Source organism: Gobius niger (assembly GCF_951799975.1).
Source record: "Gobius niger genome assembly, chromosome: 16".
Classification (NCBI taxonomy): Eukaryota; Metazoa; Chordata; class Actinopteri; order Gobiiformes; family Gobiidae; genus Gobius; species Gobius niger.
Genome location: NC_136867.1, coordinates 27758883 through 27775785, shown reverse-complemented (window position 1 = coordinate 27775785; position 16903 = coordinate 27758883). Strand labels below are relative to the sequence as shown.

Here is a 16903-nt window from a genome sequence, read left to right as displayed (position 1 = left end):
TGTGCCAGGCGGCAGAGCAGGCCCTTTAAAGGTACACTGCGTAACATTTTGGACTATGCTGTTGTAGCAAAACAAAACATGCTCCTAATGACACAGACAATGCTGTTGCTGCAGTGTGTAATAAAAGAGTGGACTTGGATGAGAAACTAACCTGTTTAAATCTCAAAATCTACTGCCTTTCGTCACATCTCCATGGAGACGAGCTGGAGACGTACCCACTCCCAGTAAAGTTTCCAGTCATATCTTAGCAGGGGTGAGCCTCATAAATGTTTGTTTGTGCATTTATGAGGTTTTTTTCTGTGATGAAAATATCTGTCATAAAATAAATGCTTGTATTTCAATTTTATTTTTCTGGGTAAAATTCTACACGGTGTGGCTTTAAGGAACAGGCCATCATTTTTACATACTGAGATATGTTCTTACCTGAGCTTAGACAAGTTGATTCGTACCTGTCTGGTCTTTGTGCCCTCAGTCACGTAAAACGACCAAAGATGGCAGCATTTGGCCTCTGCCAGCATATTCCTATAGCTCCCACGCTCCAAGCTACCACACTCTTTCATGGGCACACAGACCAGCCAGGTACGCTCAGGTAAGAACATCTCAGTGTGGAATAACAGTGGCCTGTTCCTTTGAAGTATCGGCATTTTGCTATTTTGGATTGTAGCATCTTTGGCTTTAATCAGCAGAGACGAATAGCTTGACCCACGAGCGAGAGGTCTCCAAGGTGGCGGCCATAACAACAAACGTTTACTCAAAAAGTGAACAAAGACATTATGCTCATCTTCTATGTAGAGTCTAGCAGTGACTGGTCCACATTGCAGTGAGCACAGGCCTGCCGTTGCCTGCAGAGCATCTATAAACAGGCCTCTTCACATCTGGCTAACAGGATTCTGAATGACCCTTCACAGGCTCTGCACTCAAAGTTCAAACTATTACCTTTCATGGAGAACGTTCAGGCTTCTGAATCGAGGCGGGTGGTACTCTATTATCACCCTGCTCGGCTTTTAAACCTGTTAGTGTCATGATGCTCTTTTATTCATGTGATATTTATTTCGGATGTTTTGATTTTCTTTCTTTGGATTGTTGACGTGCAGAGTGTTGGCTGCAGCAAGGGTGAATAGCCCCGAAAACAATGTCTCACTCTGAGGAATAAAGTTAATCTCGACGTGACAGGGACAATCCTAAAAGTGAGTTACCATGGCGACCTCCACGGCACGGGCGTTGGTGGTGGACGGCTCACAGAGGATCAGCAGAGTCCGGTTTTCCGCCAAAGACTGAGTCACGGGCAGGAACCTGAGCTCGGAGCAGATCGCCTCCACCGTCGTGCCCTGGGATCGACACAAGGATTACATTTACGTTACAAGCTTGGCGATTAAAATAGATAAGGCAAACTATACTGAACAGGCAGTTTGGAGGAAATGTTCGTAATGTACCTGCGGCACTTTGTCCCGGTTGAAGACGAGCGTGATGCGAGCGCAGTTGTCGTCCAGGAACCCGGAGTTGGGCCGGCACTGGGTGAGCGGGGGCGAGGCGGGGTCTGGGCCGGAGCAGACGCCCCAGCGGCCACAGGGGGGAGAGAAACAGGAGAGAGAGGCCTCATCCACACAATCCGCTCCGGAGGGACACAGGGGGGCGCCGTCCGAGCTGGAAGAGGACGCGAGGAGGCACGGGCGCAGACCGCAGAACACCTGAAGAAGAGAGAGAGAGCGCTGTTTTAATGTTGAATTCTTCTTTAGACTTAGTTTAGTTTGGAGTTGTTCCCTGATAGCCATGGTTTTAGATTGGTTTAGTCCAGTTTTTGTCCCAGTTTCATCCTTGATTTAGTCCAGTTGTAGCCTTGGTTTAGTCCAGTTTTAGTCCCAGTTTCATCCTTGATTTAGTCCAGTTGTAGATATGTTTTAGTCTAGTTTTGGTCCCAGCTGTAGCCTTGGTTTAGTGTAGTTTCAGTTCCAGTTGTAGCCTTGGTTTGGTCCAGTTTTGGTCCCAGGTGTAGCCTCGGTTTAGTCCAGTTTTGGTCCCAGTTGTAGCCTAGGTTTAGTCTAGTTTTGGTCCCAGTTGTAGTCTTGGTTTAGTCCAGTTTCAGTCTGTTGTAGCCTTGGTTTAGTCCAGTTTCAGTCTGTTGTAGCCTTGGTTTAGTCTAGTTTCAGTCTGTTGTAGCCTTGGTTTAGTCCAGTTTTGGTCCCAGTTGTAGCCTGGGTTTAGTCTAGTTTTGGTCCCAGTTGTAGCCTTGGTTTAGTCCAGTTTCAGTCTGTTGTAGCCTTGGTTTAGTCCAGTTTCAGTCTGTTGTAGCCTTGGTTTAGTCTAGTTTTGGTTCCAGTTGTAGCCTTGGTTTAGTTCAGTTTTGGTCCCAGTTATAGCCTTGGTTTAGTCCAGCTTTAGTCCCATTTGTAGCCTTGGAAATGTCATGTTTAAGTCTTGGTTTAGCCCCAGTTGTAGCCTTGTGTTAGTCATGGTTAAGTCTTAGTTTAGTCCAGTGTTAGTCTTGGCTTATCCGAGCTTTAGTCATGTTTTAGTCCCAGTTATAGCCTTGCTTCAATCATGTTCAAGTCTTGGTTTAGTCATGTTTTAGTCTTGGTTTCGTCCTGTTTTAGTCCCAGTTTTATCCTTGGTTTAGTCCAGTTGTAGCCTTGGCTTAGTGTCGTTTTAGTCGTGGTTTAGTCCTGACTTAAATCCGGGTTAGTTTCACTTTACTCCACATATAAAACATTACTTTCGTAAATATAATTGAGCACATTATCTTGTATCTAAATAAAAGCCCCCACAGCAGAGGCAGAGGTTGAAACAGATCTCAGAAGTTCTTGAGAAGTTCTTCCACAGTGTGAGGACCATTGTCGACTGTTGTTCTTCCACAGTGTGAGGACCATTGTTGACTGTTGTTCTTCCACAGTGTGCTGACCATTGTTGGTCCATAAATAGCCGTTCCCTGAGAATGAGAGAGTCTGACCTTGGAGCAGCGCACGCGTCCGTCCGAGCACTGACAGCTGTTACACTCCTCGGTCCAGCGCTCGCCGTGAGACACCTGCCGTCCAGCGCCAACACAGGGCAGACCCACACCGACGACTGCAGAGAGGGGGGGGAGCAGGGGGGAAACAAATCAGGCCTCAAATCCGTTTAATGTTTAATTCAATCATTGTCACATTATCTCATCACATTTGGTTTAATCCCAGTTTGAGCCAGTGTTGCTTTTGGCAGCCCTTCTAGTTTTACTTTTAGCCTTAGTCTTTTGGACGAAAATGCTTTTAGTTTTAGTCTCATTTTAGTCAGACGAAAACTCGAAAGGTTTTAGTCAAGCTTTAGTCAGTTTTATTATAAAAAAGTAATTCAGTATTTCAAAAAAATCATTTTGATAAGTATTGGAAATTGGGATGACGGTTGACAGGCTGTACTAAGCTTTCAATAAGGAATGATAATAATCTCTTGGCTTTATATCACTGTTGACAGATTACTCCACAACAGGCACAAATGCCAAATGTGTCCTCGTTCTCTGATCATCGCTTCAAGTTTTTTTTTATCGACAGCGCTGTTTGCACATTCGTTCATCAACAAACCACTTTCTCCCATTTTTGTCTCGTCTCATTAACAACATCTCATAAACGTCATGTTTTAGTGTTTTTAGCTCATCATGGTTACGTTATCGTCATTAAAAAAGGTGCGTCAACAAAATGATATCATTGTTGTCTTCACTGGTGAAAATAGCACTGGTTTCAGCCTCGGTTGAGTCTTGTTTTATGCCTGGTGTTCACTGTGCGATTTGTTTTGTCTTGTAAGATTTTCCGATGTCGCATTGCATGACGTGGGGATTGTAAAATCGTGAGCTGCACCTCATGCTAGCAGGGTTTGTTTCTGAGGAAAAGTGCAGGGAAAGTCCAGTAAAATGTGGAGTCGGCCTCTGTTGCTTATGACACTGACAGAGATCCTCTCTGCAGCGAGAGGAGGCTCACTCTGCGACTCGCGTTCCAAAATATCAGACTCTGCCTGATGTTCTGTTCCGGTCTCACTGTACGACCTATGACTTGCGATTTTGAGCTACTTCCGAAGATTTTCCCCGTGACGAGTGATCATTCGTCACAGATGCCAAAATCACACAGTGTACACCCGGCTTTAGTCCCAGTTTTAGCCTTGGTATTAGTCTGACACAAAAACTAAGATGTGACGGGAGAAAACTAAAAGCCCCAACATGGCACACGGCAGTTTTTTTTCCGTTTGTCTCGTATATAAAGGTACTCACAGTCCTGGCAGCGGGGTCCGGCGTGTCCCGGGGCGCACACACACCTGAACCCGTTGATCTGGTCCACACAGGTGGAGCCGGGGTCGCAGGGGGACGACTGGCACTCGTCGATGTCTGAGAGCGACACAATTCAACACTGAGTACAAAAACCTGAACAATGACTAAAAATCACACAGGAGTCTGAGGAACAGCTCCATCTCCTTCCAAACCAACAACAGGAGAAGAAGTTTGTTAATATGGGATAGAAGAAGGTCCCAGGCACGTAGAAGTGGAAAATAACAAGTCATGGCCCAAACGAAAATATTACTTTGACCTTACATTAAAATAATCTGCAGTTTTGGTGCATTTGTTCTGTCAAGGTTTAAACAGGTCACATTTAATTCTTTTTTAATGCAATTTTAATGACAAAATACTATGAGTGTCATTTATCAAGACAGGCAATATAAATAGCAGTGCAAGCTGGAAAATTGCATATACTGAGCTATTGGTGGTATGTAAATGACAGACTGCTTTGTGAGTACAAACCACATAAGCAAACCATTGGTAAATGAGCCCCAATATGTATAAAGCTACAAACACAAAAAACAGAAAGAAATTGTGTATGTTGAGCTCAATGGTTTTGTGTCATCAATTTATGAACCAATTTTTTCCCTGTAAAATAAAATTTAACGGCAATTTCAATCTTATTGAAGGCTTTTTAATGCGATTTAAGGCTTTAATTTTGGCACAATTTAATGACTTTCATTTATTCTTAATTGAGTTAACCTTTAATGATTTTTAAAGGGACTAAACGGAGTTTACAAATAATAAAATTAAGTATTTTCCTCTCCCTATGTTCCAACAATGTCCTAATGTGTAGAATGAGCTCAGACCTGTTCACCACAACTGCCTCTAAAATTCTGCACTGTCACTAAAAACGGTGTTACTTCGGGTCTGAAGTGCCGTCATGCACGAGCTTAGTATAGAAGGTGCAGTTACACATTTGACCTGAGGTGGCAGTAGTGAGTATGAAATGGCTAACTTGCGTCTAGCCCTTTTAATACTCCAAGGAAACCCAGTCTGTTCATTCAATCATCAGCCATGTTTCTAATAATACTACGAATAATGGTCATGTTTATATACCACTTTTCTACCTGCACTCAAGGAACAATTCACTCACTCACTCTCTCATTCATACACCAGTGTACGCAGACACTGGAGGCAAGGAGGGTGAAGTGTCTTGCCCAAGGACACAACGAGACAACCCACTCATCTTCTGATCTGCAACTCCTAATAATAATGGCTTCCGCTTGAATTCTACTTTTCAAGCCTTTCGCTCTTTGAGAAACTTGGTGATGAACCGTCGTCATTATTCATTCATTCATACTCGGTGGTGGTAAGCAACTATTGAAGCCACAGCCGCCCATTGGGGTAGATTGACGGAAGCGAGGTTGCCAATCTGTACCATCAGCCTCCCCACTCTCCTTCATTCTGGCTTATTGTACATGTTTACAGTGGTGGGGGAAACCAGAGGAAACCTGACAGGGGGAGAACATGCCAACTCAAAGTCCACGAGTTCACCCAACAGTAAATCCTGATCCGTCTTTTCCCTGGCGCCGACTTACTGATGCGACAGTCCGGTCCGGCGAATCCAGGGGCGCATTCGCAGCGAAACCAGTTCACTCCGTCCACGCAGTGTCCGCCGTTATAGCTGCGAGGAGACAAAGACATCCAGACATTTCATCAAACACTTCCCTGGAATTCAAGACGATTCCACAAACAGAGACATGTCCCAACACTCAGAGCGGCCTTTTCGCGAGTTTCGTTCTCATGTTTTGGCTGAAAAACACTGAATCACTTCTTAACAGATCTATAAACTCCCGAACCAGATTTCGACATCAGATCCGTGCGAACTTTACCTCAAAACAATGCGGTTTGAGCGCGTTTCCAAATCGTCATGTTTAAACTAGAGACAGTGACAGGTCTGTTAAGAGTCTGTCAAACGTGGATCTGACTGAACTGAACCAGGTCTACAGCAGGACTCGATGTGCGTGGGATCTTCAAGAACAATGGGGTTCTGTGAAGGAGCCAGGGAAGTGTTGGAGGGATGTCAGATCTACAATGATTTAGAGGGATGTGGAAAACCAGGCCAACATGTTGTCAGTGATGGCGCGATCAAGCCGGGGATGTGCTCAGAACGACCAAGAGAAGACACTTACTACAACATGTACGAAGATTTACTACAACGGGCAACTTTATTTGGAGGCGGGGAGTTTATTTGAATAAGTATAGAGTATTCATAAGTGGAAAAATCTGTAAAAGTTCAAATTTCGCCTTGTTATTTGCAGTTGAAAACTCAATAAATCAGGCTGTCTCCCACAAAGGCAATTACATTATTTGGATTGCCTTTCGTCCTACAAGTGGATACCAAACATGTCAGTATTTGTGAAGGAGAAGCGTGGGAAACGATATGGCGCGATGTTGTCCTTTTTTTTAACCCTGAGATTAAAACTGAGATGTTAAGAGAGAAAACTAGTGGAAGAGCAAGTCCCACCGGCCTGGAGACTAGTTGGAGACTCGAGTTGCCGCTGGTCACGGAGATGTCTCTGAGACATCCCCTGGACATAAGGCGAGTCTCCAGGCAGTAGGGCTGTGCAATTAATCGAAATTCGATTACAATTTCGATTACAATTTCGATTATTGCACTAAACAATTACAAAATTAGGATAATTTTAAAAAAAATGTCATTTTCTTTTTTTTAAATACATTTTTATTTTTTATTTTTTTTCATTTATCTAATTTTTTTCAATTTTTTTTTTGCAAAGCAGACTTGCATTATTTCATGGCGCTGTGATTATTTTCCTTTCACATTTCACATGCCATGGCTCATGCTGACATAGAAACAAACAGCGCTATGTGATGATGTCATCAGGCCGCGCTGCTCAGTTTACTTGCGCAGGTGTGAGGGCTGGCCAGCAGGGGGCAGGTGTGAAACAGAGACCTCTTCTTAATGGAGGGAATCGAACTTGAAATCATTTGTACTTGTATAGAAAATATTCAGCATAGTTTTTTTTTAAAATTAATAAATATGTAAATAAAATAAATCCTTTTTTTTAAAAGCAACAAATAATCGTTTGAATAATCGTGATTTCAATTATGACAAAAATAGTCGTGATTATTATTTTTTCAATAATCGAGCAGCCCTACCAGGTAGTCTTGGTGAAAACAAACTAGTTTGATTTCAGCTGAGTCTCCGCATGGTCTCCGACAGGTCTACGCGGTCTCAAGCAGTTGTATTGTTGATACTATTTGTTGTCCTCAACCTGTGAGACGTTTCTGTGATGTTCCTGCAATGTCTCCGAGACCTTACAGATACCAAGGAGATCTCAAAGAGACTCCATACAACTCTTTCTGATGTCCTTGGTATCGGACAAGTCTTGGAGACATCGCAGGAACATGAGAATCAGAATCATTGTTTGTTTCACAAACTAGGATTTTTTCTCGGTAAACTCGTACAACGGGCGGCACAGTGCTCGTTCTTCACATCTCGAAGGTCCCAGGTTCGATTCCCACCTGGACGGGGCCTTTCTGTGTGGGGTTTGCATGTTCTCTATGTTCTGCAGGTTTCCTCCAGGTATTCCGGTTTCCCCTACCACTTTTATTTTTTAATTTACTGGTTTATTTGGTCGGGACAGTGCATGTTAACAAACATACATGGGTCTCATGCATGTAAACAAGCCACACCGGATTGTTGCCTTGGGCTAATTTCCATCTGTCGTCCCCCATGCGCACTCTCAAACACACTCACATTCATCCTGGCCTATTGTACATGTTTTTAGTGGTAGGGGAAACCAGTGTACCCGGAGGAAACCTACGCAGACACGGGGAGAACATGCAAACTCCACACAGAAAGACCCCATCCCTGGTGGGAATCAAACCCAGACCTTCTAGCTGTGAAGCACGAGCGATAACCACTGCACTACCGTGCCGCCAAAAAACATGTACTAATAGGTTCCCACCTGGGACCAGGACTGCCCTGAAAAAGAGATTCTTGATCTCAGTGGGACTTTCCTGGGTACAAAAAACCAAACATCTAAACAGGATTTAGATAAAAACATCTCACAGGTTGAGGACAACAATAGTGTTTGCAACATTGCCACAGCTGCTTGAGTTGAGACCGCGGAGACCCCTTAGAGACCATGTAGACATTGTCAAGTCTCCATATGGTCTGTGCTGAAATTGTTTGTTTTCACCGAGACGACCTGGAGACTCGTCTTATCTCCAGGTGACGTCTCGAAGACATCGCCGTGACCGGAGGTGACTCCAGTCTCTGAGGTCTGAGGAGATCACTGTTAAAGACATTACGACTCAAAATCTGTTGGAACACCTGCCCAAAGTGAATAAGTGAATACGTTGACTCACCATGGCTGTGGGTTGCAGTCATCGACATCTGCAAAAGAAAAACAAACATCTGCAGTTCAGCCTCAGTTTAAACAACGATAATTGCAATGCACTTGAGCGTCGATATGATTTCATTTACGTCTCAATAAAAGCGAGCTCCACATTCCTTCGCCCCTGGGGAGACGCAGAGCTCGCCCCGGACACGATTTATTGTAATGACAGATCGTCGGGAATAAAAGGATCCATCTCCAGAGCGATGGGAGCAGTTCTGATAATGACAGTGTCTGCGGTAAGTGTGTGTGATTACAGAGACCGGAGCCTTTCATTTACACAGGGAGCTTCAATATGGCCGCCCCGGGACAATAATGGACTCTAATTTATATCTGTGTGATATCTGTATTTGATCTGCCTTATCGGTTCAGTGATGTGAGGCCAAGTATTTTTATGGAGAGAGTGAAACAAAAGGTGCACGCACGGAAAATAACAGACTTTGATGAGAAAATGACTTTAATTAAGATAATTTATGTTGATTTGCAGGAGATTTGGACCATCTTAGAATGAGGTTTCCAATGAACAAGTTTCGTTTCATGCCTTGAACGTGAAATAATGCTAGTTTTATTTCCTGACGGTCAAAATGTTATTGCTAATAAGGCGCTCACAGTCTTACGCATTCACTTTTTTCCCTATTATTTTGTCCAATTTCTTTTTTTTTAGTTTAATCCATTCTCCCATTTTTTTCGCTGATTTTTGCGCCAATTTTATCTCGTTTTCCCAATTTTCTCCCAAATTAATCACACATTTCTTGAAACCGATATTGTAAAATTGCAGATCTTCCAAACATGAATGTTCTGTTTCCTGGTTCTACCTGACAAATATTTTAGTATAGTATAGTATATAAAAAAGGCATAAAATGTAATGGCACCAGAACCAGAGCAGGTTTTGAAGTTAGAGTTAGTGCCACATTAACACTTACTAATGTAAGTGTTTTCTAGTAAGAGGTCTGCCAACTCTTAGCATTGGATATTTTCAGATCATTTTACAATGATATTTTGCAAGAGGTTTGATTCTGAAAGCATTTTAGCTTTATTTTAAACAGAACATGCAACTAAATACTTTCGGCAGCCCCTGTAGGTCAGGGGTGCCCAATGTGGGGCACCAAAACAATTCTGTTGGCCCGCCAGAGAGTGACCTATACTTCAGTTCAGTTAAGTATACTTCTTCATAACATATATATATATTTTTTTTTTTTTTTTTTTTAAAGTAAGTTGATAGTCTTAAACAGACTAGTAAACAGAATTAAGGTATTTTTCAAGTATAATACTTTTATACGTTCTCTTTAGGTGGAAGAGAGAGGGACATAATTTGAGATCCTCTGTACAGGCATTCCAGAGATCGACCCCTTTAATAGAAACACAAAATCTCATGGTGTTTGTTTGAATTTTTTTCTTTACAAACATCTCCACTCCTCTGACTCCTCTACTTTTGCGCTGCGTGTGGTCAATATAACTCTCCCATTCATTCTCAATGGCAAATATGGATGCAGTTCATTTTTTGGCCACCGGCGTCAAATTGGGGGCGCTGTTTCACTCCTTTCGCAAAGTTAAGGAAACACTGTTGCGGTGTCTTGGTATTTATCAATCACAGAGCATTGTAGCATCAACTTTCACAGTTTTCAAACTTTTTTTGCAAAGGCTGTTGACGTCATCAACAGTACATGTTAAAACTGACTTATAATAGAATTGATGCTGAACTGACACTTAATCGACTTGACATTTACGAATAAGGTAAAGTCACTGTAGGTGCTGTAGATACAGGTGTTTTTATTCTTTATATTTTGTACTTTATTGCTGCAATTGTTGATTTTGTTCTACTAAAACTAGGCTTCTGCCATAGTTGCCATTTGTTTTAACATAGCATGTTATTTGCATAGATAGCATCAAATGCAAATGTAGGCTATCAAAAAAATAAAAAGTAAATAAAATAAAGTTACTTAATAATTTCCGGTAAATGTGGCTCGTGCTTGACAACGCCGTGTTTGGCCCAAGACTCACAGGTACTTTTTCATTTTGGCCCTCAGAGATAAAATGTTTGGGCACTCCTGCTGTAGGTTGGGGTGGCTCAGAGTATAACACTTAGTAGAATCTAACGAAATCTATGGTAGGTAAACAAAGTCCAATAAATCGATGCTGCTGGACATTTCTTGATTAAGATGGAAGGGAGTTGGCTATACGTGACTCTGAGTGCGATCTCAGGACTCTGCAGTGCTTCCTCTCTCGCTATTTTCCCAATAAGGATCAGCGATGTGTTGCATAAATCAACCAATAGTTCAAGAAAACATCCCGGACAGTGAGATACGTTGTTATGAAGTGATCGGTGGGCGTGGTCTTACCCTGAGTGCAGGTGGGCCCCTCCCATCCCTCTTTACAGATGCATTTGAATCTGTCTGCCCCGCCCACACACGTCCCTCCGTTCAGACAGGGGGCGGCGTCACAGGAGCTGTTCCTCGCTGAAACAAAAAGCGCAGAGATGAAGATGAATCTCTGGGTGTTCGTCCTCTCCTGTGCTAATGATAAATGTGGTACCGGTGTTGCAGGTGGCGCCTCCCCAGCCCGCGGCGCAGCTGCAGAGGAACGAGTCTCCGTGGTCCGTGCATGTGCCGCCGTTACTGCAGGTCTCAGGGTCGCACTGGCTCTCACCTGCAGCACAGCATCATGGGAAACGGAGTTCAGTTTGTGCAACATGTTTGAAGCCTCTTGTTCTGAACAACCTATTAACCACCGTCACAAAAGCAGGTTTGAAAACTGGAGGTGACGAGGCTTTCTCTGCAGATGGCATCTCTAAATGTTTAAAATTGTCATCGTAGTGTTTGCACCGGCCTTTCAATATCTTAAATTGGGCGACAAAACTGGAGAAAGTTGAGTCAAGGGAAGCTAACATTGAGGAAGCTAACAACGAATTTGGTGTCAAGTTTTGTGACCTGATTTAGGACCATTTTGATGAAGCTGAATCCAAAAATCACATTGGTTTTGCTCAATCAAACCATTTTGTGTATGAGGAGACTGATGTTGGTTGTAACATCATTTGCATGTGTGCATATACTTTTATTTCAAATGAAAAGTGGTCTTCAGATCAAGCAAAATATGTTAATGTGCCTGGAACTTTCCCACAGTTCATAATTCTTGTCATCTCTGTGAAAACATAAATGGTTCCATCAGCCCCAAACTCTCTATGGACTCTTTAGTCCATGGGCCAAACCCCACAATCTGGCATATCGGTTCCGAAAAGGTGGCAAAGGCTATCGTTGATTTTTAAGTAGGTCCATGTCTGAGGTTTATATTTTTGGACGATAGCCTTTTCAGAGTTACAGCTTTATCATAGTTTTCATCTGTTGAAGTGAACCACCTAAGTCACAAAAGTTGCTTTTGACACTGGTCCATATTTTGGTTGAGGCCATTTCCAGCCCATTAGATACTGATTTACACCATTGTATTTGGTATCATTGTAAAGAAGACAATTTTGTGTTTTATTTGAGCCCAAATGTACTACATTGTGACTATTACCGTGGTAACCATAGCTCCTCAAACTCAAACCTGAGGACATGTTTTCACCATTTTCACAAAAACAGTTTTACTATGTTTAACACTATTTCTTCAAGGAACATCACAGAGACAAATGTTTGATACTGGGTAACTCTCTAGACTCTGAGGATTCAGTAAATGTATAACATGTCAGTACTTTCTCGGCTTAAGGCCTCACTGTGAGCCATGAAGTCAAAGTATGTCCACCTCACATGAGCCTCTCCCATTGAAATAAGCCTATCTGCCATTCTGAGGTTGGAACAGCTGGTGAGACTTTCTGTCCAGGACAGGCCAATGCAACTTGAAATTACATTCATAAAAATTACAATTATTCTGTTTTATATAAACTGTATCCTAAATTGTTTAAAAAATATCCATACACACTGTACATAGCCTGTTGGCACAGCCTTCACTGAGATTGTCCTGCATGCAACGACTTTCTGAATGAGCAGCAGACATTTATTAGAATTGCACACTGGTGTGTAGCCCCGCCCACATCCAAACGTAGGTGATCGGTCAATTCAGAACACAAAGTCAACACTACTGAGGTAAAAGGACCCCAAGATAAAACATTCATGGAAAATCCATTTATAAAAAAATCAAAAATCTACCTGCCATTTTCAGATTCTGCATTGCAAAAACGTTCTAAAGTTAGCGTTCCTGCTTCACAGCTAGAAGGTCCTTTCTATGTTCTCCCTGTGTCTGCTTAGGTTTCCTCTGGGTACTCCGGTTTTGCCTACCACTAAAAACATGTACAATAGGCCAGGATGAGAAAGAGTGTGTTTGAGAGTGCGAGTGGGGGACGGCGGGTGGAAATTAGCCCAAGGATAAAACCCGGTGAGGCGTGTTTATATGCATGAAACCCATGTGTGTTCATGAACATGCACTGTCCTGACCAAATAAATCTACTGTCGATCAGAGCAGGAGGCGGGTGATGAACCATGTGACAGCGGCACAAAGTCAAACATCACTTTCTCCAAACATCACCACCTCGTAAATGATGTGACCTTTCAAGTATCACCAAACCAGCTTCTGTTTTTCCATTTGCCAGTAAAAAAAACTCCACCTGAGCGATCAAAGGCGTGGCTGGTTCGAACGCGAGCCGGTGCCAGAGCCTAAGTCAGAAATAATCGCCGTTAAATATTCCGAACAAGTCCAAACAAACACAGCAGGGGCTCCGGATCAGGGAGGATTTCAGACTGACAGAGATGACAGGCCCGAGACACGCTCAGCACAGACAAACTATTTCAATAATCCCTTTATCAATACGGGACGAGGGCTTGGACCACACAGGGCGGGATCAGGGAAAGTGGATCATTATATTGTAGTGTTTTTGTTGTTGATAAGCCAAGGAGAAATAGTTATTCAGTGGATCGCGAGGAAGAGCAATCGAAACCAAATTATCCCCTAATGCTCAAATTGCAACCGAGTAATTTGCTCCCCTTTCATAAAACTCAGAATAAATTGATGTGGCTTCGTGGGCTTTGTCGGTTTCGCCCAGTCAGCGCTTCAATTTACACTGTCGTCAACTATGAGCCATTGTGGAAAATGTTCAAGCCGTCATCTGTACAGGGCTGTTTGAAACTGAAGATGTACAGAAAGGTTCGCCTGTCCAGCCAGTGTAACTCTGACAAAATTACTTTTGATCAAAATCCTCTTTAAGAAGAATGTATCTTCTTAAAGATACATTCTTTAAGAAGAATGTATCTTCTTAAAGAAGATACATTCTTCTTTAAGAAGAATGTATCTTCTTAAAGAAAGTCTTTTGCTAGTGGTTAATTCGATCTTCCTGTTGTGACAATGTGGTTTTGGATCGATACAAAACTTTTCCAGATTTTACTGGTTGTTCAAAGCAAAGTTCCAGACAGTCCTGCTTTTCAACAACTGACCAGGCAATGGAAGATTTACACCACCCGAAAATGTTCTCTCACTTTAGTAAGATTAAGCAATGCGGCCTAAAGCTGGAATCTAATCAACTGGGAACCCCGACTTTTCCAACCTCCAAATGAGGGGAACTCGTAATTCCTATGTTACACACTCTAGGTGAACAGAGAGGACCAACTTTACTTACTTACTTAACAATAATACTTTAACTTAACCCCAAAACTTTGTTTGCATTTTACATCAGTGTCACCCAAAGAGACCCTGGGAAATAAGAAAAGACTTAAAATAGGTGCTAAACAGTTGTATCATTTTAAAATCAGAAGCATGTGGCTGCACACGCTGTGTCAGATACAAGCCTATTGCCAAATAAAGATCCAGGGGGTGCACACAGTGGTGCTCGCTGTAAAGTCAGACCCAGGCGAGTGGGAGGAAGCGGAGTAGAAACAGCGACCCTCGCTGTCGCTTCAGTCTGAATGACTGGACACTTTGTTTGACACTTTCTAGGTGCAAATATAACAAGTAAAATGGATTCAAATCACTCACTCTAGTTGCACAGAAGGTGTGGAGTTACAGGAACAGGCCACCGTTTTTTACATACTGAGATATGTTCTTACCTGAGCTTAGTGGAGTAGAGTTGATGAGTCACAAATGAGTCACACAGACCAAAGATGTTGTTAGCATTTGGCCTCTCCCAGTATATTCCTATAGCTCCAAACGTGGTGAAGTAAGAAGTGACCAAGCTCTTCCACGGGCACAAAGACCAGACATGTACGTATGGACTCGTCTCAGCTCAGGTAAGAACATATCACAGTATGGAAAAACGGTGGCCTGTTCCTTTAAGGAATAGTTGTGGGAAAGTTGCAGGCTTTTGGAAAAGTTATTTTGCTTGAATTGCAACATCATGGAAAAACAGCATCTATAGACCCCAGTAAACGCTTCTAGATATTTTTAAGTAACTGATTGGGACGAAGATGCAAAAAGTTTAGGGGACCCATTGTGCATGAAGTGTGACCGTTGACCAGCGTTGCTCCTAAGTTTGGACTGAACTTACGTGAGCCGCAGGTCTTGCCCTTCCAGTTGTCCACACAGTCACAGTAGAAGTCGTTGACGAAGTCCACACAGTGCCCTCCGTTCAGACAGGGGGCGCTGCTGCACTCGTCCACATCTGGCGACGGGTTGAAGCAAAACAAAAAAAGTTACGGAAACTGGATTAACGCTGCAGATGTCGTTATAGTGGAGGAAAAGCCTCACCGATGTCGCAGACCAGGCCGTCCCAGCCGTCGGGACACAGGCAGTGGAAGGAGCTGACGCCGTCCAGACACGTGCCTCCGTTCTTACACGGCGTCGATGCACAGTCATTTATGTCTGACGGAGGAGAGAAGAAAACAGATCTGGTAATGACTGGGCTCACACTGGTAACCCTGGTTTGTACAGAGAAATGTACAAGTATACACTGAGCTTTTTCAATGACACTTCTCTGCTTTTAGTAGTAGTAGTAGTAGTAGTAGTAGTAGTAGTAGTAGTTTATTCGGTCAGTTCATTCCTTTAAACGTTATACAAACATTTCCAATTCTTTGTGTACAACATGACCGAAAGGGTTTAGGCTGAAGTGAAAACTTATTACGCCTAACCCAGTTTACAGACTTCCACGAGAGAAAAAACAAAACACAAACATTAATAATGAACAATATCAAGTGTCAAACAGAAGAGAAATAAGCATGTATCTGGAGTTAGTAACATCAATGTCAATATTCCAACAAATATGTATACATACATATGTTTTATGTTAATTTAGTTGAAACTAAATCATGTCATCATTATTATTTTTTCTTACTTTATTCATCCTAAGCTTATATATTCTTGAATTTTAGTAGCTTTAAACAACTTTTTGAAAGCTTTGACTGTTTTAACTGATCTTCCAGGTCGTTCCACAGATTAACACCTCTTGCAGAAATACATCGATTTATTTATTTATTCTTTTTAGCTTTTGCTTTTTTGAAAATAGCAGTTCCTCGGAGGTTATACTGACTTTTCCTGTGTTCAAAAAGCTCCTTGATGGGAGGAGGGAGACGATTATTATATGCTTTGTACACTATTACTAATGTATTTAGATCAACAAGATCATGGATTTTCAGTAGGCTCAGCTCTACAAAGATAGGGTTCGTTGGTGCATAGAAATCTGCTTTAGTGATCATTCTTATTGCCTTTTTTTGGAGTAGGACAATTTAGGCCTGTTGTATTATCTGCATGAGAGTGTAATCTTTGGGCGGTTCAATTTTAGTTGTCGAAACATCTGCTCGCTCCTTTGCAAATGGAACTACACGCTCCCCAGCCACCATCAATCATACCAAGAGAAAGCAGAAAGGACGGGAATCTTAGACGAACAGCACTTTTCACATGACACAAGTCGCTTTTTTCCACTCGCTCCACGCTCGGCGGCGGCAGAAGCTACAGTGACTCACTCTCGTGGCAGTAGGCTCCGCTGAAGCCCGGCTCGCAGGAGCAGCTGAAGTTGCCCTGGGGCAGGCTGACGCAGCGGCCGTGGGGTCCGCACACGCTCGACGAGAGGTGCCACACGCCGCGGCCCGTGGCGTTCGAGGAGACGGCGACGGTGCAGCTGTCCAGGACTGAGGAGAGGCAGAGGAGGAGGGTTTCAAAAGGGGAACAAGGACGTTTTCAAAGGAAGGTAGACAGAGGCGGGATGGTCGTCTGCCATTTTGGATTGGTCCAATGTTTACAGACGAAAGGTCTACCATGCTAACTATCAGATCCCGAAACGAAACACTTCATTTGGACAATCAGCTTTCTCTGTACAAGGCACTAAAGCTTGGAA

At 42.8% G+C, this 16903-nt stretch overlaps 1 protein-coding gene across 2 annotated transcripts in view; it reads right to left on the bottom strand.

The window, feature by feature from the left end:
* LOC306975708 (protein jagged-2-like) overlaps positions 1-16903 on the bottom strand; it is a 90252-nt gene that overhangs the window by 5351 nt on the left and 67998 nt on the right. For both annotated transcript variants that reach the window (XM_079573378.1, XM_079573379.1), the window contains 11 exons: positions 16533-16697; positions 15322-15435; positions 15122-15235; positions 11191-11304; positions 10998-11114; positions 8630-8657; positions 5833-5918; positions 4229-4342; positions 2945-3060; positions 1434-1688; positions 1197-1328 (listed from right to left, as the gene is read on the bottom strand). In XM_079573378.1, coding sequence (XP_079429504.1) covers positions 1197-1328; positions 1434-1688; positions 2945-3060; positions 4229-4342; positions 5833-5918; positions 8630-8657; positions 10998-11114; positions 11191-11304; positions 15122-15235; positions 15322-15435; positions 16533-16697 — 1355 coding nt within the window. The remainder of the gene's footprint in view (positions 1-1196; positions 1329-1433; positions 1689-2944; positions 3061-4228; positions 4343-5832; positions 5919-8629; positions 8658-10997; positions 11115-11190; positions 11305-15121; positions 15236-15321; positions 15436-16532; positions 16698-16903) is intronic.